Source organism: Alosa sapidissima, chromosome 5 (genome assembly GCF_018492685.1).
Source record: "Alosa sapidissima isolate fAloSap1 chromosome 5, fAloSap1.pri, whole genome shotgun sequence".
NCBI lineage: Eukaryota > Metazoa > Chordata > Actinopteri > Clupeiformes > Clupeidae > Alosa > Alosa sapidissima.
Genome location: NC_055961.1, coordinates 35,601,651 through 35,625,758, shown reverse-complemented (window position 1 = coordinate 35,625,758; position 24,108 = coordinate 35,601,651). Strand labels below are relative to the sequence as shown.

Sequence of the window (24,108 nt, the reverse complement as noted above, 5' to 3'; positions counted from 1 at the left end):
AAAGATCCCTAGGCCGTATAGAATTAGCCTTAAGACTGTGACATGTAAAAAGTATTGTGTCCTGCAAGTTTTATATGACAGTGGACCCACGTGTTTAATGGAAAGAGCTTATCTTTAAATAGCCTAACGTTACACCTCATTCGTGGAAGTCCGATAGAAATAAATATCCTTGAAGATGTTTGATTCACAAGACACCCCAAAGTTCAAAGACATGGCAAGCAAGGACACCAAACACGCATGCGTGAAGCTATCATAATTAGGCTACGCATAATTCACGAATATGCTTAGTTTATTATACGAACGAAACTGAGGTAATCTACAAAATATGATTCACATACCACAAAAGAGTAATTGTTAGATAAAAAAAAACAGTAATTTAATCGACGTGTTTCCCTTTATACAGCTGTGGTCGGAAGTGTGCTTACGTTTTACATGTTTATCTAACTACGATTTCCTGGGCTGATCCCTCAGAATGTCTCGGTCCTTGCTCCGCCTTGGTTACATAGTAGTTAAGGAAATATTACCTACTCGTTTCCCCAGAGTGAGTTCAATTTCCAATAGTTCCCTACCAGTTTATAGCTGCTGTCCGGATCCTGCAGTTGCATTTAGAGCTAGTTCGACCTGCGCCATGGGTGTGAAAATTCATGTTGTTTACTGGTACGTACGGTTTGTGTGCAGACAATTTATTTGCATGATTTTTTTATATACATAACGCTTAAACGCTACATCTTACATTGTGAATAAATAAGCTGTCTGAATTAAGTTAAGTGATGGCTATGTGAAAATGTTTGATTTGTTGCGTTCTACGATTGTTGTTGCATAACCAAACGTTAGCAGCAAACATGCATGCACGATTATCCCTGTTATATGAGACGTTTTTTTTTTTTAAAGGAACGATTATGACCCATGTTAGTGCAAGACATAGTTTAATGGTTTGGCCAATGTGTTTGGCACACGGATTGGATTTGCGAGCCTTGTATTGTTGGCCAGCTAGCTAGTACACCACAGCGTTGCTTCTCAGATCAGTGAGTGTTACTAACCTTTAAGGACTCAAAGCAATTTGTCCTTTAGATCTGGTTTCCTTGATGGCCAGTAGTTGTTATCACTAACAATGTTGTCTTTACTTTTAGTGGTGGATGAGGGTACAAGCCCAAGGTAAGTTTATTTTTTATATTCTATAGTTCATGATCTCTAGGCCTTTATGTATGTAGGGTGGATTTCTCTAATGTGGGAGATGTTTTGCTTTTCAGACTTCTGTAGGGCCTAGCCCTAGGCTATATTATTAGGCAATGTGAAGGCAACACATTAAATCCACATCCAATTTTCACTGGCATTCATGTGGGGAAGAGCCGCACCCGCTGTAGCTTAGTGTCCCAGATTAGGACAATTTAGGATACACTTTCAGCAAAAAAACATGGCTAATATAAATATTGTTCACAGTTCACCAGATTCAAGACATTGCTTGAGGATGAATTCCCGGGCGAGCTTGACATAGTAAGTTGACTTATCAGAATACCTTTAAGTAGTTTAAAAAAAACTTTCCTCATAGGAAATGTTTTTCTAGAAAGAAAAACACTTTATTTTCCATAAAAACTATATCTACGACATAAATGTTATTTTTAAACCTTGCAGACTGGTGAAGGTACCCCTACATCAACTGGATATTTTGAGGTGGAGGTAGAGGGAAAGTTGGTGCACTCCAAGAAGGTTGGTTTTGTTTATTGTCATGTGTTTTTTTTTTTATCTGTGTTCTTAACATTCTGCCAATGCAGTCAAACTTGAATTGGCCTACTAGCTGTATGCTGCTTAAAACCTGAAAACCCTGTTCCTCCGTTTTAGAATGGGGAAGGGTTTGTAGATGATGCCAAGAAAATGGATAAAGTTGTGAGTGCCGTCGAGAAGTGTCTGGGCAAATAAGTGTTTGCTGACAGAGGTAAGAAACCTTTCAATTACATGTTCAGTTACATTTTTAATGAACATTTTGCATGGTCTGCATGTCTGCTGCTTTTGTTACATCTATGTAATATGCATACATATAAGTGTATATGTGAATCTGTGAAACTTTTCACTTATATTTAGCTATTTGATTGTTTTCTTCTCTGTTCTCTGTCCGCAGTTTTACTTCCTCTGTTGTACTTCCTCCTGGGAATTGCGAATGATGGTGTTGCCTAAAGTGTCTATGGCACGGGTAGCATTTGATGGTTTAGACTCTTCCTTGGAGAGGGCCGACAGTGTGTGTGTGAAACTCCTACAGTTGCACTACTTTATGGGAATTCAATTTATAGACAATTGGAATTTATTTAAGGGCATTGTATTATATCTGCTACCATCCAAAAAAGTAAATATTTGATGTTCAAGGGTATATATATACTATCTCAAAATAAAAAGAAACCACTGTTTTGAAATTTTGAGCGTGAATATTTTTGTTGCAATAGAAAAGATTTCTGAAGAACCTGGGAAAAGAGTGCAGCATTTGTTTCTATAGAACATTTTGAACAGGCATGCCAAAATGTCTGTTTCTAAAACTGATAGTTCTGGTCCTTGATTGTAGTTGGCTGAATCGCGTTCGATGCCGTTGTAAAATCCAGCATAAACATATACCTTGACCGCATTTCGTTCTATATTACTGCGCTACCATAACTTCATACAAAAGTCCTTTTATTTCTGGTTGCTGTGTCTTTACTTTATGAAACTTTGCCAGGTATTTATAGTAACAATTTTAGAAAAGCAATAAGCCACTCAAATCCGTAGGTTACACTGATTCTACAACAGCTAAGGGGGGTTTTAGGCACTAAGGAGCGTCGTGCCTAACAACGCCCCTTAGCTGTTGTAGAATCAGTGTAACCTACTGCCTCTCGGGGCTTAAGTAGTTGTACATCCTGGTTGGGTTACACTACTGGAAATCTAATGATTGTTTTAAATGGGAGGAATTATTGGAAAGATCCAAAAACTTTCTCTTTGGGACCCTTCTTGGCAGCAGGTAGGTAAACAGTCCTGTTAGGCCTAATCAGGGTGTGCCCACTTTTGTCATGCTGGCATTGTCATCATGACTCAGGTGAACCTTACAAACCTACAGCCTTACACACCTACAAGGTTACACTCTGTGCATACAAAAATGCACTATATAAATAAATTTGACTTGTGTACCAAACAAATCATTTGTTACCATGCAACACAAATAGCCTAATGCAAACAAGTTGTGGCATCACATTTCTTAATAAGACATGCAAATAATGGACCACACCAGTAGATTTGTCTGACTTTGCATACTGTAGTCTTGTTGTTTCATGTCATCTGATTCCCATACCTGCGGAATGGAAGAAATCCTTCCCTTACAAATAAAAAATAACTTTGAAGTACAGTGCAGTTACACTCCAGTTGTACGAAGTAGAGTTCAGTACAATATTACTCTCATGTCCAATATTGCATTTTTGCAGTAAAGTACAGTACTATACTGCAATGCAGTTTGTTCATGTCCAAAATATTGCATTTCCTGCATAAGAACCGCAAATAATTGCTCCAAAACTCCAGTTTTGATATTTAGAAAGCTGCAGTTTTGACAAGTTAGTCAGGTACGAATCTTCAAGATTGTGTAACCCTGTAGGCATTTTGTGAGGAAAAGTTATACCAGATTTTTAGAAAGTTCCATGTCTCCTGAACAAGGATCCACTGTATAACATTGAAATAAGGGTCCCATTTTCTTGTAATTGTTATCGAAAAAATAGGTGCATTATTCACAGCCGAAGATGTGCTAATCTGCATAATACAAACTTTTATATCGGAATTGAAATCCACAGACTCGAATAGACAGAGTGTAGTGAAATAAGCAGTTGTGCTCTCTATTCTTGTGTATTTTCTTTGCACTGATCTGAAGGAATACAAGTTAAGGAAGCAAAATAACACGAAAAATTGATCGCTGCATGAAAAAAATAACTGTTTTTGGTTGTACTGTCCCCTTCAAGTTAAATATTATGCAGGAATCAAATGTAACAAATTTGATGCAGTGCCACCAAAACAGGGACAACAGCATTTGGATATGTCAGTGAAGTCTCTTTAGCATTATATCACTATAAATAAGACCATCAAAAACGGAAAGCCTTCAGGTCCCTGAGGTGATGGAGATGCTTTTTCCAGCTGGAGGTAGCTAGAAGGTACAGCCTGTCCAAAATCAACAGAAAATACAAAGAAGAAGTGGTGCAACAAATCAAATGAGAATGGATCAACTGCCATGTAGACATGCATTTTTGACTTTTTGACTCATGACTTTTTCAAGCGTCAGGATGAATCAAGGCTGGACAACCTTTAACCAAAATCACAGTGAAAGGTGGTAGGAGGTAGATTAGAACCAAAATTGAATGTAAAAATAGATGATAAAGAAATGTAGTCAAATAGGTCACAGAAGTGAAACTACTGGGTGTTTTGATTGATAGCAGGATGTCCTGGACGAGCCAAGTTAATGAAATGGTAAAGAAGATGGGTAGAGGAATGGCTGCAATTAAATACTGCCGAAAATACTTGCCAGGCTGCTTAGTTAAGCAATTAATGCAGGCTGTAGTTCTGTCCCAGATGGACTACTGTACTGTGGTATGGTCTAATACATCAGAAAATAATCTCAATAAGTTACAGGTTGTTCAGAACAAAGCTGCACGTATTGTGCTCAATTGTTCATACCGAACAAGTCTCTGAAATGTTAAATGCATTGAACTGGTTATCAGTTAAAGACAGGTTACACTACACTAGACACTCAGTTGAGAAAAGATTTTTGTTACCTGCGTACAGAACAGGGGCTGGACAAAGAACACTGCATTATAGAGGAATGGTTGCATGGAATTCTCTACCTAGTTTTTTGATTAAGGAAAACAGTGCAAAGGCTTTAAAACGAAATTAAAACTGTATTTGTTCATACAAAGTACATGATTATTTTACTTCTTGGATGTACTTTACTTTTTTGATCTGCCCTATTCATTTGTGTTATCTTTTTCGCCCTCTGTATATGGTAAAAGGCAGTAATGGGACCAACGTATAACCTTTATGAGTGATAAGCCTTCAATTCCTTTTTTGTGTTTGGTTTTGTTTTGTTTTGTGTGTAAGTCTTGTGTTTTTGTCCTCTGTTGTGTGATTTGTATTTGTATGAACACACAGAGCACACAGTAAACACACAGTGAGGTGAAGCACACAACAACCCAGAGCAGTGAGCTGCCTTGCTACAGCAGTGTGCAGGGAGCAGTGAGGGGTTAGGTGGCTTGCTTAAAGGCACTTCAGCCGTTCGTACTGGTCGGGGATCGAACCGGCAACCCCTTTGGTTACAAGCCCGAAGCCTGTGAAGAAGGAGTTTGAGGCTGGAAACTGTAGTCAAGCGTTCTTTACATCACTTCAACCAAGTGGATCCCAATCATAGTCAGGAGTGGCTAGGCTGTATTGGAAAAAAGGGAGGAGGAATTGTTGGTATCACAAAGACATCTTCAGCTCTTGGCAGGTGGGCTCTGTCTTTCAAATTGCCCATCTTGCTCATGACACTAAAGTTGCCTTTGGTCTGGGAACAGATGATGACTACATCCACAAGGAAACCACAAAAGAATGAAGAATGCAGAATGAATGGGGACTCAATAGATGAAGATGCTTTGCTTGCAGTCTTGCAGAGATTTGGTCTCTTTTTGGCAAACCTGCCCCAGACACAGCAAAACATTGCAAACAAAGACTTTGCCACCCAGGATATTGAAGATGAGCTGTTGACAGCTACACAGAAAGGGCAAAGTCAACTGGATACATTTGTAGAGGAGAGGCTGTTGCCATCTGAGGGGAGAAGAGTCACTTTCAGGGACAAACTGAAAAAGAAAGTATTTGACTTTTGCTTCCCTGTTTGAAGTTCAACAGTCAGACCCAATCACTGGGAAGGCAAAAACTGTCAAGGCAGACAGAAACATACTACAGCGCCTCATTGCTGCATTTGAGGCAGGACGCTCAGTCAATCTCAAAAGCATCATGATGCATGAACTGTTCATTGTAGTGGAACAACTGCAGATGGAGCCACAGGTCCTCGAGCTACTTCCAGGTTTCCATGCTCTCACTGGGAGTAACTCAACTTCATACATTGCAGGACATTCAAAGAAGACATGCTGGGAAGTTTTCATAGAGTATTCCCATCTACTAACGGGGCTTGGCGAATGTCCTGAACTGAGTGACCACACCATTCAGAATGCAGAACAGTTTTTCTGCTATGGTGTAAAGGATGCTGATAACATCAATGGCGTTCGAGCAATCATGCTTGTCAAGGACATGACAATAGAACCAATAGAACTCTACCAGAGACGCTCTCTACTTTCCACATTCAGCGCTCTCACTTCCAGGCTTTGGTCTAGCGGCAGGCCCACTTGCAGCAGCCAGTTCTGCCACCCCCTGAAACCATGGGATGGAAGACAGATGATTATTATTATTATTATTATTACAGATTCCTCAACTCATGTCACTACCCCCAGTTCCAGATGCCTGTGAGGAGTTAATCACCTGTGCATGCACCACTGGATGCAAGACAGCCCAGCCTTATCCATGCACAGCATCTTGCAAATGCAGAAAGTCCAATGATACTTGTATGAACAAATTACTTTTGGAATATCTATGATAATATATCATGTTAATGTTGTTTTTTCATTGTTTAGATGTTTAAAGATTCTGAGAAAGCATGTTAGTTCTAATGTTTAATGTTTAAACTGCAATAAATGCCATAAAACGTGTTTTTTGTCAGATATTTTGTTTTTATTGTTTATGCCAAAACAGTGACGTTTACAACTTGTTATAGCCTACGGCAGAAATGGATTCAGCACCTAAAAGTTATAGAAACAACACTTGAAGTACTTTTCCTCAAAAATGCCAACTGGATCTTATCCAGGCTAGGCCTATTTCTATTTTGGGACTCGACTAAGTAGCCTATCCTAGTGTAGCTTTTTTCTGTAGGATTTGACAAGATAGCGGTGCGTTGCAGTGGTTTTAGAGATAAGTTCTCGGATAGTCCATTTACAGAATAGTTGATTTGGTTCAGAAATTCAGAGCTCTCTTGTGTCTACCAAGGAATTTAGATAGGCGGTTTCTACTGCCCTCGTCTGTTTTGATCGAGTTATTGACGTTTCCCACAATGCTGCCGCAGCATTCCGGAAGTGAGACGTTTATTGACAACATGGCGACCGGGCCAACTGAGAAAAGGGAGGAAAATTAGGATTTGACTGCTTCTGCACGCAGTTTTACACGATTGTTATGAATGAGGGGACACAGGATTTCACGGGATGCTGACACTGAGCTGAGAACATATTCACAGCGTTTTTTCAACGATGTCGTTTTTTAAACGGAAAGGTAAGGAAGTAGCTAGCTAGCTATATTCCCTTTCAGGCTAACGTTATCTCTTTAGTAGCAGCTAGGCGTAAAGATAGGCAACCTGACCCAAGCCCAGCAGTACCCGACAGTGAATACCGAATCTGGGTCCTGCCCAGTTGGTAGATGCTTGTGTTGCATGACAATCGTTCAGTTTCGTCCCGTGTTTAAGCACCATTTAACGAACAATGTCGAGTCTAATCCGGGTTATAACCAGTGTCAGTTTAGGTTATCTCAAATGAAAAGTCATCGAAGCTTATATGTACGAGAACTCCCCTCACCCCTAATGTAATTTAATTTCATGTTTCCATGCTACATCAACATATCTAAGGCGTCCTGTTTTACTGTGTGTCGCCTTTTCCGAGACTGCTCAACAACGGAAAGTCTAGGGTACATAAGATGTGTGATGCCGACCGAAAATCAAGTCGTTTTACAGTCTGGGCAGAAATCGGACAGATGGACTGGTTTCACGCCTGACTGATCTTACACAGAGATCCACAGAGGTGTATCTGAATCCTGTTGAATCGTTGGGACATAGCTGTTAGCTGCGAAGACATAGGATAATATCATAAGATTGGCACAGAAACCAAAAATAAAGTATTCAAAGTTCTTAAAGCTATCAGAAAGGCCTGCTTTATAGATGATCTTTCAGTGAACTTCTCATCACTTACAGTGAAGTGTTCTTTTTTGTAGAGCGAACAGGTTTGTTGTAAGGCTTAAAGATGCAATGTGTTTTCCTGGCTAAACGGAAAGTGCAATATGATTTTCTATTAACTCTACCCTGACCACTGTACTTTGTTGACGCATTTCAACCATGTATTGTATGCTATATTCTTGTTCTGACTTGAATATGCTATCCTAAAACAGGCAAGGACAAAGCATGCAGTGCTGTTCTAGATGTGAAACCAACACATTTTTTGACATCAAAAACTACAAACCGCACACTTAAATAAGGATGTAGGCCTACTGCTTTGTAATATCAATTGATATCTGCTCTGTAATGACAAACATGTCTTTTCTAAATATGATTAATTTGCTATCAATCACCGATTGTCTGACTCTGAACAATACGAGAGACTTTACAATACTCATCGTCATTGTCACTAAATTCATCAGAAATCCTCAGCACCTTTGTGTTCAAATTCACCTGTGTAATGTGACAGTTTAAGGTAGATGCAGGCTTTATGATGCTGTGACCTTGCAGCCTTTTTAAGCTGTATAGCTCTATGTAGTGTAAGATTTTTTTATGAGTAAACAGTTGAACAGAATGAACATATGGTGCAAAATGTTGAGAAATCCTATCCCTCTTTCACGACTACTATGAAATGAGTATCTATTTTGCCCATCCTTTACAGTTCGGCATTGTATTGGCATCTTAATGTGTATTTTCGGATATTCTTTGTATTCCTGGAGCCCATTATAAGATTTTTCCCATTTTGATTTTTGTCTCTACTTATTCATATTGTCCGGGAGTGAGGTTAAGTGTGTGTGTGTGTGTGTGTGTGGGGGGGGGTGGGTGGGGGGGGGGGGGGCTACAAATGGCTGTATCATGTGAGTGAGGCCTGCCTGTCCAGTAAGGGAGCACATTCACAGATAGCTTCCACTTTAACTCATGCATTCTGGTAAAGCAGAAATGGTTTATTGCATCATATTTGCTTCACACAGATACAAGAGTGCATATTTGCCTCTGAAGTGTTATGTAGTTACATGTTTTGTATGTGCATGTTCTTTTGCCCACATATGTTTTCTATTAGTTGCATTGTGACTTGTGAAATAACTTGTTTTTAAACTCTCCAGGTCTTTAGTATGGTTACTACATGCATATGGATGCATATACTCATGCTATCTAGCATACTGTATAGGCTATTAATATACATGTTCAGTTAATATCCTATTTGTTTCTGTGCAGCAAAAGGAAAGGATCTTGAGAGGCCTGCCGAAGTTAAAGCCAGTCGAGGTAACTGTTCAGCTGATGTGGAGAGATATTTCTGCTCATAAATGGTCATTATTTGCTGCATAGTATGTTCACAGCCCTCTTGCCTTGGACTGAGGGCAGCATGCAAGTTAATTTGACATTTTAGCATGGATTACAGAGTCGAAGGCAAACCCTGCCACCTCAGCTCTACAGGGATATACTGTATGAGTGGGTGCTCATCTCTGTTACTGAAAGGGGAGTGAGAGGACATCAGGGCTATTTTTAGACAAAGTTGTGACGAATTGAACTTATTGGATTTGATTTGGATGTAAATGTTATTATAGAACCACTTAGTGTGGTTAATATGTCCCCTTCATATGAAACTGTTTGTAATGAAATGTAATAAACAGACTGTGTCTTCTATAGGCGTTAAAGGGACACCAGGCAACGTTTTCGTGTTAATTACTCATCTTCTTAAGTCGGTATATGGTTAAATGACTCATTACAGGGTGAATGAAGACTCTCTCGCCCGCCCCTACTGCCTGTAGGAAGAATATCCCGCTTGCAAGTTCAGTGTATCGTACCCGCCGTCCGAAGCAGGATCAGTTTACATCCTGCATCCACAGCAGAGGCAGGCAAACAAAACACTAGCGATTGTTGCAAACGTGTGTATAATGGCAGAGCTGGCAAAAAAGCAGCGAAAACCCTTGACGGAAGCCACAAAGAAAAGGAAAAGAGAGAGAAAAGCATCAGGCTTGCCTGGTGTCCCTTTAAAGCCAGGATCACATACACAAGAAAATCCTTTACAAAACATTTATGCTCCTTCTAACCAATTGTTCTCTATTATTCATTCTCTCTCTCTCTCTCTCTCTCTCTGTCTCCCTTTCTCTCTGACTGTCTGTCTCTCTCTCTCTCTCTCTCTCTCTCTCTCTCTCTCTCTCTCTCTCTCTCTCTGTGTCCTCGGTCTATCTGTTTCTCTCTCCCTCCTCAGGTCCAGTGTCCCCACACTCCCCGTCCGTCAGCCCTCGTAATCAGCATGCTATTCTGGAGGCAGCCGGCCCTAGTCATGTGGCCATCAACGCCATCTCCGCCAACATGGACTCGTTCGCACGGGGTCGCACCGCCATCCTCAAGAAGCAGCCCAGTCACATGGAGGCTGTGCACTTTGGGGACCTTGGTGCGTTTCCATTTCACCCTATAATGTTTATCTCTTAGCACTGCCGAGAACTGCTTAAAACGGCTACCGCCACTAAAGATAAAAAGACTTTACTGAAACAGACAGTGAATTTTCTTTGGTCTATCTCTATTTTGAATTCAATACATGTTGTCCCTTCTTTATGGTTATTGTGTGCTGTTTAATAGGTTATCCTTTTTCTAAAATGGAAACTGTTCAGTCATCTATGGAGAATATGTAACAAAGTTGGTGATTATGTAGAGTGCTTCTTAATTTATGGATTCAATGTCAACACTATTCAAGGAAAGCAGAGGACTCCAGTTTAATCATGAGATTAGTGATTCCTGTTTATTGGTGTTCTGATCTGACAGTTTGACAATTGTTCTGCCCTCAAAGAGCGTACTGGAAGTTTCTGTAAAGTGTGATCATTTTTTGTTCAGATTTAACTTAACGATAGCATCAGTGGTCCTCTACAAACACGCCTCCCTTATTTTTACTAGATGACCTTGGCTTATGATTCCCATGCTTACCATAGCCTAAACACTTTGATATATATTCACCTCTGGATATAGATGAATTTCATCCTGGTAAAAATTTAAGTTCTACCTAAATAAAAATAAAAAAAAGGTTGACCTTTGCATCAGCGTGGTTTATAATACTTCCCTAGCATACTTGTTAGCAAAATGTGGCAGTTAGCACTCTAACAGGTGTGTGTGGTTCCTGCTGTAATTACTGTAGTTATAGGCCGCTAGTTGGTACTGTAGCCGTCTCATTGATGAGAGGCGAGGCAGGATACCTGAGCTGCACATTTCTTGTGTTGTGAACTGGGAGGTGGCGTTGAATACCTCAACAGACGATCCTCCATGTCCTCAAAGAGTTCTGAGGCTGCGCATGACTTGGCTTGACTTGACCTCCAGGTGTTTTAACTGCAGTGCCTTTTATGTTTGTTAATGCTACAGTTGCTGTACTTACCTGAACCAGAGGCCGGCTAACAATAGGTGTCTGTTACTGTGGAAGAACCAGTGGTGCAGTGCGGGGGTGTGGGAATGCTGCGGGGCCACTATGAGCTAAGTGGCTCGCCAGGCAGTCGGGCACGCTGCTCTTGTTGGATTACTAATCCTAGTGTCTACAGTGCACGGCGTGCACACCCTGCCTGGGACACTGGGCCAAATAATAGACATTATGTTGGACCCTGTGTCTCTGGCGGCTGCCATCGCCCCTTTGTAGACAGTGACTGACCTCTGTCTGTGGTTTCATGCTGTAATGTGATGCTGGGTCTCAGGCGAAGGGCTTCGCGGCAAGCTGGACTTTGTGACCTCCTTTGGTTAGGTTTATTGTTGTTTCTGTGTTTGGGTGTGTTGAGAGGGGCAATGGCAAAACTGCTTCAATGTGAGGCCACGGTTGACATTTGACTGCTTATTAAGTAATGAAAGTGGCACCTCCGAAGAGGCCTGCCATTGAATTTACATAGAATATGCTGGAGTTCAAAAGAGGTCAAAACAGAGGTTCTTAACTGCTTACATTTTAATAAGGCTTTGAAATCTTTGAATGTGGTGTTCATATTACTCCTGTTAAACGGATTTTCTTTGCACTTTGGCTCATGCAGCATCAGTGTTTCCCATCCATTGACTTATTTGTGGCGGCCCACCACAATATCAACATTGACCACCACACAAAGATTTTCCAGGTCCACTAAATTGTGCTTAAATCTGGTTCATCATAACCACGCTACGCTAATTTGTTAAAAACTGTTGAATTCAACTTAATTCTGCAAATCTACCCCTAGAATTCAGTTTTGTGGGAAACACTGCAGCATGTATAGAGCAGCAGGTTGTGGTATGCAAAGCTGGTTTGTAATAAAGTTCAATGACTTGTTTCATGCAGGCCGCTCCAGCGTGAACTACCAAGCCCAGGACACTCGCTCACGACTGTCCAAAACGGTGGACCAGGTGCTCCGGGACAATGTGGCGATGCCCTACTACATCCAGTTCATGGAGACGCGCTCGGCCGACCACCTGGTGCGTTTCTGGCTCGAGGCCGAGAGCTTCCGCGCCACCAGCTGGTCCCGGGTACGAGCGCACAGCCTGAACTCCGTCAAGCACAGTTCCCTGGCCGAGCCCGCGTCCGGCCTGTGCTCCCCGGGCTCGCCCGACTCCCCATCCGATGTCCGGCGGACCCTCGGCGATGCGGAGGTCGACGTCCCCGACCCCTTCTCCTCACAGCCCCCATCGCGGCCCCTGACGCCCAGCCCGCAGGACGCTAACTCCCACGGCGGCGGTGCCGCCACCGTCCTCGTCCACCGGAACTCCTTCAGCTTGGACGTGGGCCAGCGGCCCGGCACGCCCCAGCAGCTGCAGCACTCCAGGGCCGACACCCCGACCCGACAGCCCTCCTCCCGCACAGGCACCCCACTCAAGGTCCCCTCCACCAGTGCACTGAGAGACCTGTCTGACAAGCTCATGAAGAGTAAGTCAGAGTCCTGGGCTGGGAGCATGAATAGCCTCTAGGCCTCCAGACTGCTGAGGGGTATCATAAAAGAGTCATGAACACAAAGGAGTTGTATAATCAGGTTTTATTAGTGTGCCGAAATGGTCGCTACCATTACGCCTTCTGCAGATTATCATAGCTATGGTGGCAGTGGAGAGAAGGGAAGAATCTGATGTTCTGCATCATGAGAGAGAGAGAAAGAGAGAGAGTGATGTGGGTTTTGTTCTGACATGTTCTTATCGTGGTTACTTTAAGTGAGTTGTTGGAACAGAGCTGATAAGTGTCAAATCGTAGATGAAATATGTGGCTACTACAACTGATAAGCCCAAACAGCTTAACAGCCTGTCTATGTAGTCCTGTTTGTTGCCTCCATTATGGAGGGAAGTGATAAAGCCTGGGGCTTCTGAGGCCTTTGAAAACTCACTGGAGCTTAATGACATCACGTCAGTTCAGCAGGGCTGGTCAAGGCTGTTCAGCCTTGCTGTACAAAACAGCTAGCTGTGCGTGTGCGTGTGCGTGTGCGTGTGCGTGTGCGTGTGTGTGTGCGTGTGTGTGTGTGTGTGTGTGTGTGTGTGTTTTACTAGGCTGTCGGAGACATTTCCTCAGTAACCTTAATCACACTCCGCAGTACTAACACCAATGGTTAGATCTTTTTAGGTCACAGAAAGTGTACCATTAACTGAAAGAGAAAGAAAAAAACATAATGACACTTGAAGGCTCACAATGTTCAAAGTTTGTGATGCGTCTTTTCCAGAATGTACAGTATGTAAATCTAGTATATAAGAATATTTTAGAGTTTGAAAACGTTTTGTCTTTATGAAAAGAGAATAGTAGTAAATGCTGGGTCTGGTATGCCAAACAATCTTGATCAAAATGGTGCGACCCAGTGATCTCAATCTTTAAGGTCTTTGTCATTTTTAACGTGATATTCCCTCTCCTCTCCAGGTATAGAGAGGGATGCCGTGAACATTTTCACCAAGTATATCTCTCCAGATGCTGCTAGGCCTATTCCCATCACAGAGCAGATCAGAAATGACATAGTGGGTAAGGCCTCCTGTTTATTTGCAGCTCTCGCATCTCATCAGTGCGTGGTGAGCTGAAGGGTTTTGATCATGTTTGAATGCTTATTTAGACTGGTGTGCATATGCTCCAGGCTTACAGCCCTTTTGATACTGACTTAGTGTTCAGAATGTTTTTATTGATACTACAAAGCAATGTTGTGTGTATATGACTCTCTCTCTCTCTCTCTCTCTCTCTCTCTCTCTCTCTCTCTCTCTCTCTCTCTCTCTCTCTCTTTCTCTCTTTCTCTTTCTTTCTCTCACTCACTCTCTCACACACACACACACTCACACACACACACACACACACACACACACACACACACACACACACACACACACACACAATGGCTTTGTTCTTTTCCTTGCGTTTCCTTCTTTTATCTCCTGTAGCTAAAATCTGTGGGGAAGACGGTCAGGTGGACCCTAACTGCTTTGTTATTGCACAGTCTGTAGTCATCACCATCATGGAACAACAGTGAGTGTCTGTCTGCGTCTTAATCCTTTGAATTACTCGTCATTTTTTACCCGTATATTTTTATGCACGTAACATTGCCTCTTCTTAAAATCCATAACAGGCACTTGAGTGAATTCATGCGCAGCCACCACTTCTGTAAATATCAGATCGAGGTGCTGACGAGCGGATCCGTCTTCCTGGCGGACATCTTGTTCAGCGAGTCTGCCCTCTTCTACTTCTCTGAGGTGAGAGCAGAGATGTTGTCAGACAAAAGGGGGGGGGGGGGGGGGGGGGTCTGCTACTAAGACAGCTGATATTGCAGAGACTCGATTCAGACCAAAATTTGTATACACTTTCAATAAGAATGTCTTAGTAATACCTTTGATTTTATGTTTTCACCCACATTTAAGAAAGACAGCAGTGTAGCAGAGCTACGTAGTTAACTGAAAATGTGTTGACAGTGACATTTACAACCTATCTTACTCATGTTGATTAATTAGTTCATATTTTCCCCAAAGTGTGCATTCATGAATTGTCTCCTTAGCAAAAAAATATTATGTCGTGCTCACATGCCTCTGCCCTGTCAAACTAACGCATGTCCAAGTACACTCAAAACTAAGTTGATGGCATGAATGACTGGAGAGCAAACACCAAGCCAACAAGCCTTGAGCCAAGCAGCTTATACCACAAAAGAAAGCCAATCATTTTGTGAGATAACTATAAGGGCCGTGTAAAATAAATAATCTTTCACAATTGTCGTAATCAAGGTAAAAGTTTGAAATAATAATGTGATTTGAAGTTGTATGGCCCAGCTATACTCTGTTGGCTTCTCTCCTTCATTTCATGGAGACCGATAGGCATTAAAAGGAGGCCTGGCCTAATGAAGGGTGTGGGCTCCATGCAAAAGGGAAGTTCTGGGAAAGCAAACGCTCTGGTTTCCCCTCTGTCCCCTCTGCAGTACATGGAGAAGGAGGAAGCTGTTAACGTGTTGCAGTTCTGGCTGGCTGCAGACAACTTCCAGGATCAGCTTGCTGCTAAGAAAGGCCAGTACGATGGTCAAGAGGCCCAGAACGATGCCATGATCCTCTATGACAAGTAAGGCTCTCTGTTTCTCTGTTTGCATATATCTGCATCCAGGGGGGAGTAATGGAGTAATTCCCTGCCATCTTTTTAGCTTATGTTATGTGTTAGCAGTACAAATATTTTGACACCCAGCCTAATTGTAAAACAGGTCTGAGTTCAATCTGACTTCCCCCGCTGATCTCTCTCTTTCTCTTTCTCTCTCTCTCTCTCTCTCTCTCTCTCTCTCTCTCTCTCTCTCTCTCTCTCTCTCTCTCTCCCTGTCTTTTGCAGGTATTTTTCTCTCCAAGCCACCAACTCTCTGGGGTTCGACGACTCGGTACGAATGGAGATCGAGTCCAACATCTGCCGGGAGGGCGGCCCTCTCCCTGACTGTTTCACCACTCCCCTGAGGCAGGCCTGGACCACCATGGAGAAGGTAGCGTAGCACCTCAGATTCAGAACCCACCAGACAGTTTGTGGCCTCTACATGTCAGACTTGCATTCCCCTAGTTTGTTATTTGAGCTAGAAAACAAGGTACAGCTGGACTTATACATTTATGAAAAAATAACATGCATGAAGCAAAAGAAAAATAAACATCTTTCTCTCTTGCAGTGAAGGACATTATATAGATCAATCTTGCGTTCTGTTCCTGTTTCAAGTTCATTATCATGTAATGTTTGTTGTTGTCTTATCTGCAGGTCTACCTGCCTGGCTTCTTGTCTAGTAACCTTTACTACAAGTATTTGAGTGACCTTATCAATTCGGTGCGGGCGGATGAGTTTGTCGGGGGGAACGCGGGCGCCCCTGGAAACAGTGTGCCCTCGGACAACGACCGAAGCACAAATGCCTCTGAGGGGTCACAAGCCCAGGTAACCACCCCAGTCCACCCCAGCTTCCCGGTGATGGCCACTTGCTCTCCATTCGCTGACCTCTGAATCTGTGACATTTGATTGGCCTGCTCTCATGTGACCTTTTAGTTCAGGTCACTGGGGAAATCCTCCTGTGTAAATGTTAGTGGACCAGAGATAGAGAGGGCACACGTAGTATCCACTGTGTTGAATAACAAATGACAGCCCTTTGTTTTTGTTTTACACTGTAAGAAAACAGAGATCGCTTTAGGACGGATATCTTATGCCAAGGTAACAAGGGGACACCATGTCTTCTCCATAACTTTTCAGCTGTGTAGTTGTGTGTACATCCCACCTATTTTGAGGCAGCTATTCTCCTTGTCCCCCATCGCTGTTCCCTAACATAGCTCTTGTATTGACAGTGATTGAGTGTGCTGTAGCTATGTCTATCTCTAATATATGACTCATCTCTTGACAGCAGGGTACCAAAAGAGCAGCCATTAAGATTCTGAAGAACTTTGATGAGGCAATTACTGTCGACATCGCAAGTCTGGATCCAGAGTCATTGTACCAGAGACCCTATGCTGGGTCAGTATTAACTCTTACACATTTAATTCTCTGTATAATTATTATAATTATTTATTGTAATAATTATAGTGTAATTATTTACTTCCCTCCTCAATAGCAGTACATCAAGATCATATATATATACACACACAATCTATGAAACAATTAATGTTTCATTGAAGAACATTATTTACATTACTACTGCTTCTCAAGTAAAACTCCAACAGAGACAAAGTTGGGACATTGTGTAAAATGCAAATAAAAATAGAATGTGATAATCTACACAACTCATAAACCCATATTTAGCTGCAAAAAGGACGTAGACAACACATCAAATGTTGAAAATGACAAATGATGACACACACACACACACACACACACACACACACACACACACACACACACACATTGTACATACATACATACATACATAAGAACATATGCCCTAGATTCAAATAAAAGACTGAGGGCTCTATTTTAATGGTCTGAAACGGCAAAACGCAAGTGACTTTGTGGGCGGATCTTGGGCGCTGCTGCTATTTTACCGGCGGGATAATTGACTGTTGCGCCCGACGCAAATCTAAAATGGGGTGGTCTGAAGTAGCTACATTAATCATGGGTGTGGTTTGGGCGTAAAGTACAATAAACCAATCAGAGCGTCATCTCACATTCCCTTTAACAACAGGCACGCTTGTTCCATAGCCGATTGCTATTATGGTGGCGTATTTGCCAGGCGCAGCCAGGAGCGTTCACAGCGCTATAATCACTGTTCAGTTGGGAACGGTTAGCTATTGATTTTTCCTCTTGACAAAATGTAATGCAGAATTGTCACAGTCATACTTTCCGATGTTTTGGGATCACTCTCACTGAATCACAAGGTTATGAATGCATGGTGATATTTTTGCAATGTACAATGTAATCTAACATACTCTCCCGTGCTGCCGCTGGGGCATTTGGGTTAAATGGCATCGGCATGCAATTTAACATCATGTCACCTTAAGTCCTCTAATATTTTTCATAATTTATGTCATCAACACATCCGTGATTCGTGAAAAAAGGGGAACGCTAGATTTATGCCTATTTTTTCACATCTTAATAGACACCACACTGATTACCCTGGAGTGGTAATATTTTTCTTTGAAATTATGTATGGTTTACAGAAATGGGAACTACGATGTATAGATGAGAGGAGCGAAGTGTGCGTTGCGCAGCACAGGCAGCCAAGCAAGGGCTCCTTACCCTAGGCAACTCAACAACGAGAAACAGTTTCCAAGTTGACCTAACTTTCAACTCTGCACAGTATCCCATTAACTGCATGACAGTAGGCTATTTACATTTATTTTCTGTTAAGTAGAGTTTGTAAACACGTTATCATCAACTTAATGCACGCACAACATTTGTTTGAGCAGGAGAGAGAATAACAATGAATGGATGCAGCAACTACAGAAATTGTAGCCATACTTGCTGCTTTCTTGTACTATCTATGGTTGCTGGTTAACAGCACATAAAAGCTGATTTAAGCTAATTCACTAACTCAAGACTTCAAGGCCATCATGGATATAAAACGTTTTTTGAAAATAACGAAAGGATGGAGGGAACATAACAAAGATTGGCGTTATTTCAGATGGGCTACAACAAGGTAGGCAAAATTATGGTGCTTAAAACCTTAGCGCAGCTGGAATAATGCTTAGGCTGATGTTAAAGCGCACGCAATGTTTAAAGCCATACACAACAGTAAACTGGAACAAAACTAAAGGTAACTTTAGCCTTTATAGGGCTGTATAAAGTTGTCCAAATGAATAGGTCATAATTAGGCGTTGTTGTTGTAAAGATATTGCATGTAGATGTTGTACTATATAGGCTACAAAATTTTTAGGTCACCAATGCACAAACAAAACCGGGAAATGGACAAATATTATCAAGGCTTTGAATGTTTCTGTCTGTGCACGGGGGTGTCTGTAGATTGGTGTGCAACACATTCATTCATGCAGGCCTGTGGTCATGCATGCGCCCTTAAAATAGCAGCTGCATTTGCGCCACAGACTTTAGACCAGGGAGTTCAGTGAACGTTTGCGCCGGGAACACGCCCCGTCTTTTCAGCATGTACCTGTGGAGGGAAAATTCCAATATGCGCTGACTGCAAAATAGGAAAGACAAAAGCGCGAGTATACAAAGTCAATTGCGCTGGGACGCAAGATAGAGCCCTGAATGTCTGAGAGTGTGAGAGTGGCCTCAGGCGCTGTAAGTGGGAGATGTTCTATATACTGTTCATTAAGAGATGCCGTCTCGCCCTTCTGTTTAGAAGAATGACGTTTGGAAAGGTGAACGAGCTTGGTCAATTCATTAGAGAGGCTGAACCGGAACCTGATGTGAAGAAATCTAAAGGTGAGACACAGACACACACACACACACAGTGGCACATAATGGGAGACATCAAGTAGACTAGAAGAAGAAAAGTGTGCCATACTTGGAAAGGAATTTATTGTTTCCAGCCAGTCCATAGTTTACTTACCTCTGAATGAACATGAAGACTTGTTAATTCTGAAAGTGGGGAATAAAATACTCCTATTCATACAGTCTCTCCTTTTCTCTCTGTGTGTTTCTCTTTGGCTGTATCTTATTCTCTCACAGGTTCCATGTTTTCTCAAGCAATGAAGAAATGGGTGCAGGGAAACTCAGACGAGGTGAGTCGGTTTGTCATTGTTGCTCATTATATTGTCTGAACAATACAGTTTATACTTTTCAATTCTTTCATTTACTGCTATCAGAAGTGCCCATTATAAAATAGATTATAAAATAGAATAGTGTAGTCATTCAGAATGAACCACAAATGTATCTCTTTGACCACTGTGTTTGTGCTAACTCAGAGGAGCTGAGGGTTGTGATGTGGCCTCATTGTGCTGTTGTAATTGTGGGCAATTGTAGGCGCAAGAGGAGATGGCCTGGAAGATAGCGAAGATGATTGTGAACGATGTCATGCACCAGGCACAGCACGACAGCCCTGGAGTCAAATCCACTAAGGTACAACAGGGATGTCATTTGACTGCACATTTACATAACAAGCCACACAACTCCAGCAAGCCAAAGCCCTGCTTTTGGTGCATAACGGGAATGAAATCTGTTCTGACCGTGGTATCAGTGTTATGGATATTAATTGACTGGATTTGTAAACAAGCACTTACAATATTTCAATACCAACATTTTATTTGAAGTCTTTGGTCTGCATAGCATATGGAAGAGAGATAACACATTTTATACTATTACCGGTATTATGTACTAACCTTTGTTAAAAGCAGGAATAGCAATAAACTCTTTAAAGTACTGGTGGGATGTTGATGAAGTGAAAAGTGAGCAGTCTGAAAACAGTTAAGTTACATATACAGTTGGGCTCATAGATTTACGTACCCTGGCAGAACTTGCAAAAAATGTGTACCTTTCGTCAAGTCAAGTCAAATAAGTCAAGATTCAACAACATAGCAATTAAAAATATGATAGGTTATCCCTGTTCAAAAGTTGACAAAAGTAGTTCTTAATATTGTGTACTGAAATCTTTAGCATGAATGACGGCTTGCAGTCTTTTGTGATGGTTGTGTATTAGTGTCTTTATTTTCTCAGATGGTAAAGATGGCCATTGTTCTTGACAAAAAGCCTCCAAGTCCTGTAAATTTGAAAGCTCACACCCCCCAAACATCAGAGATCCACCTCCATGCTTCACAGTAGGGATGGTGCACCTCTGTCATAGGCCTTGTTGAGTTCTCTCCAAATGTAGCCTTTATAGCTGTGACCCATTTAAATTCAATTTTGGCCTCATCCCTCCAAATTACTTTGTTCCAGAAGTTCTGAGGCTTGTCTAAGTGCTGTTTGGCATACTGTAAGAGTGGTGTTTTGAGGCATTGGCGCAGTACTCACTTTTTCTGGCAACCCGACCATGCAGCCCGCTTTTGTTCAAGTGTCTCCTTATTGTGGATCTTGAAACTATCACGTTACTCTCTTGCAGTGAAGCCAGTGCAGGGGTGTCCCTCTCTGCCTTCAAACACTCCTGAAGACCCAGCTCTTCAGAGAGTACCTCCTCTCTTAGCACTACCAACAACTGCACATGCTTAATCTAGCACTTATCACTAGACTATCCTCCTAAAACTGTCACTTGATTCTATGCCAGAAGTACTTATTGCTGCACTATGTCATTGCTGTACAAATGTCTGAAGCCTGTATTTCAGATGAAGTAGCTTGAGGGTTTTCCTTTGCATCCTGACCAATTTTCCTGGCAGTTGAGGCTGAAATCTTTGTTGGTCTCCCTGACTGTGCCTTAGTTTTAACCAAACCACTAATTCTCTGCTTCTTTATCAGACTTTGAATACTACTGACTGGTATTTTCAAATCTTTGGCTTTATATACTTCATGCCGTTCGTTCAACTTTTCTTGCAAAACTGTTACAGCTCCTTTGCTTTCCTTAGGACTCAATAGCAAACAAAGTCAGCAGCCTTGGGTGTGATGTGAAGAGGTCTCATAAGAGCTTACAGAACTCAATGACTATTCATACACAGGCAGTAATTACAATCAAACCTGTCACAAGTTTCAAAACTTACCTAGTAGCCAATTAAACCTGGGTGAATCAATGTATGATTATTATCAGGCCAAACATTCAAGAGTATATAAACTGTTGATCACGGCCATTTGGATGACCATCTGGGTTTCCATCCAACTTTTTAACGCACATTTTAATCATTCGAGTAAGAAATCCTGACTAGAAACACTTAAATTGTGCATTCAATAATGGATTTGCTCAAAGGATTATCTCTCGATTTGCATAAGGCATAACTTCATGGAAACAGTTTATTAGCGTTCACACTTGCCTTTCTACCAGTGTTTCCATTAACATTTCCCTGACGACCTTACGTTTTGATCCCACAGCTGAAGAATCTCCATTTTAAACTTGCGTATCATAGTTTAAATGTACGTAGACGTGCATATTCTTATGACACATGGTATATATAGGCTATAATTGTAATTGCAATAATTTAAATTGTGAATTAAGCCTTTGTCAGTGTTTGTTTGCCTTGTTTTGTTTGCTTCAATTAAAAAAAATGAACAAAATGGCTACATCACATATTACAGTACACTGTTAGCTATGAAATCAATTATCCGCTAATTTAATTTATAGATGTAAGCATTAGATGTCATTCTAGCAGCAGTTATTTTTAGTTTTTCCTTTTTCAGTTCACTTAATGTGTAAGGACTAGCTGAGGGTAATGACCAGGATATACCAAATACCAAGATGGTTTAAAAGATATGTGATTGGGTTAGTGTCAGGGGAGAATGACCATCTTCCAACCCAGTGCAGCTCTTGTGTCCATGGATGGCACTGCATGACTATATTTAGAATATTTTATCGGGAACATATTAATAATAATAATAATTATTACATTTTATAATAATAATAACATTTTAAGGAAACATATTTTCCTGATTGTGTGCTTGCAATGATGCTTCCATATCCTAACAGTCAGCTTGCTTCTGTGTGCAGCTATGACCTTTGTATCATGAAGAACCAAAGTCGCTGTCCTTCCCTTCCCCCTCGCTATAGCCTGGAGCTGAGCGGCGACGTGTGTCATGTGATGGACCTGCACACTCCACACAACTGCTAGAACAACTTTCCTTATGAAGATGTGATCAAGGCATTCCATGACTTCCTGCATTTGGCTGCGCTCTATTGGAAGGAGGTGGTGTGGATGGAAGGGAGCATGTTTCTATCTATGTTTCTCAGTACAACAACAAAAGAAGAAGAAGAAGAAGAAAAACAAAGAATCATCCACCGTCTCCATATCAAGCACTAAGAAGACTTTTTTAAGGATGTGAGACAAAAGCAGTGCGCAGCCAAGTGAGAGAAAAAAACAAAGACGTTGGACAACAGCATCAGACGTTACTGAACAAAGGCCTGAGGGAAGCGTGCTGGGAGGAAAATTTGTAGGCTGCAGAACTTCAAAAAGCCTCGGTGTTGATATTCTGCTGTTACTATGCCAACCGGGAAGGAAGGGCACAGGCAGGGACGTGAAGGATACTTCCAGTCGTAGTGATGTAGACCAGATCATTCACCATATTCTCCTCTCCCTCCCTCCCTCCCTCTCTCTCTCCCTCCCTCTCTTACTCCTTCTTTCCATTTTTTCCTCTCCCCAGGCCATCTCTTCTGCTCTTCCTCCCGACCATTCATTCCTTTTAAAAGAAATCCTTGAAATTGTGATGCATTTTTTTTTTAATGAAAGAATTACTATTTGTGGATAGGCTCCATGTCCAGAATTATTTACAAATGTAATTCTTTGCTCTCCTGGAGTAAAACTTTCTTTGTTGTACTGGTCATAGAAGTGAAGTCATTTCCTCTTGTGTAAGGTTCAGGTGAGCGTTATAGAGTCTCTATAACACTGGAATGGACATCACTGATCTTCAAGTCTGGCAAAAGCTCTGCCTGCTACTTGTAGCAACTTCCTGTCACCTTCCCACTGATATAGGCCATTGTTTTTTTTATGTAATGAAAAAGGTTCAACTCCAGTGGACTGAAGTGCTAGTTGCAATGTAAAACTCCAGGCTGTGTTCTATAAAGATGTAGATTTCTGGTTTATCCCATGTATTAATGTTAGTTATTTTATGGTGGTTGTTGTCCTTTTTTGTTTTGTTTTTGTATGATATGGAAAACCAATGTTAAAAACATGTCTCATTGATGACTGTTCATTTACAAAGTGTACTCAGTGAATATAATGTTAAGATTACGTTGGACCTCATTGAGATATGGAAAAGAACCAGAAAAAGACTTTTGGTACTATGTACCTGTAATATGTTTTGACATATATATATATATGTGTACCTAATCTATAATATATTTAAATTGTGTTTGATTTAAATACATATATTATTGAAATGCTGTATCTTGTCATTATTTGGAGTGTGAATTTGTAAAGAACTAAAAAGCTCAGACCATTTGTAAAACTGTAAAAGATATACTTAACAAAGTACATTAAAATAAGCATATTCATTTTGTACATTCTATAAATAGTTACATCCTGAAAAAGTCAAAAGGTCAAGCAGGTGCCTCTTTCAGAGAAAGGTTACATGAAGCACCCAGATGATGGCGCTCTGGTCCACGTCGTGTGAAATGAGTCAAATCATGTTGAAAGTGAAGCTGTAT

The 24,108-nt window shown here is 41.4% G+C and overlaps 2 protein-coding genes across 6 annotated transcripts; both read left to right on the top strand.

The window, feature by feature from the left end:
* The first annotated feature begins 489 nt into the window (after positions 1 to 489).
* On the top strand, positions 490 to 2,405 carry selenow1 (selenoprotein W, 1). Its single transcript, XM_042092886.1, has 6 exons — positions 490 to 657; positions 1,131 to 1,155; positions 1,441 to 1,494; positions 1,633 to 1,707; positions 1,840 to 1,933; positions 2,117 to 2,405. Exons 1-5 carry the CDS (start codon positions 629 to 631, stop codon positions 1,915 to 1,917), a joined length of 261 nt encoding a protein of 86 aa, XP_041948820.1. The 5' UTR covers positions 490 to 628; the 3' UTR covers positions 1,918 to 1,933; positions 2,117 to 2,405.
* Positions 2,406 to 7,122: 4,717 nt separating this feature from the next.
* Positions 7,123 to 23,841, top strand: akap10 (A kinase (PRKA) anchor protein 10). Of its 5 annotated transcripts, none has more exons than XM_042091101.1 (15): positions 7,123 to 7,344; positions 9,272 to 9,319; positions 10,269 to 10,454; positions 12,336 to 12,917; positions 13,884 to 13,982; positions 14,390 to 14,474; positions 14,575 to 14,698; positions 15,412 to 15,548; positions 15,807 to 15,951; positions 16,215 to 16,385; positions 16,846 to 16,952; positions 19,237 to 19,316; positions 19,563 to 19,615; positions 19,857 to 19,952; positions 22,516 to 23,841. In XM_042091101.1, the coding sequence occupies exons 1-15, from the start codon at positions 7,323 to 7,325 to the stop codon at positions 22,591 to 22,593; spliced, it is 2,013 nt and encodes a 670-aa protein (XP_041947035.1). In that variant the 5' UTR covers positions 7,123 to 7,322; the 3' UTR covers positions 22,594 to 23,841. The 5 variants fall into 5 exon arrangements, with proteins under 5 accessions (XP_041947035.1, XP_041947033.1, XP_041947034.1 ...); XM_042091099.1 differs by having other exon boundaries at positions 19,234 to 19,316; XM_042091100.1 differs by having other exon boundaries at positions 16,843 to 16,952.
* The last annotated feature ends 267 nt before the right edge of the window (positions 23,842 to 24,108 follow it).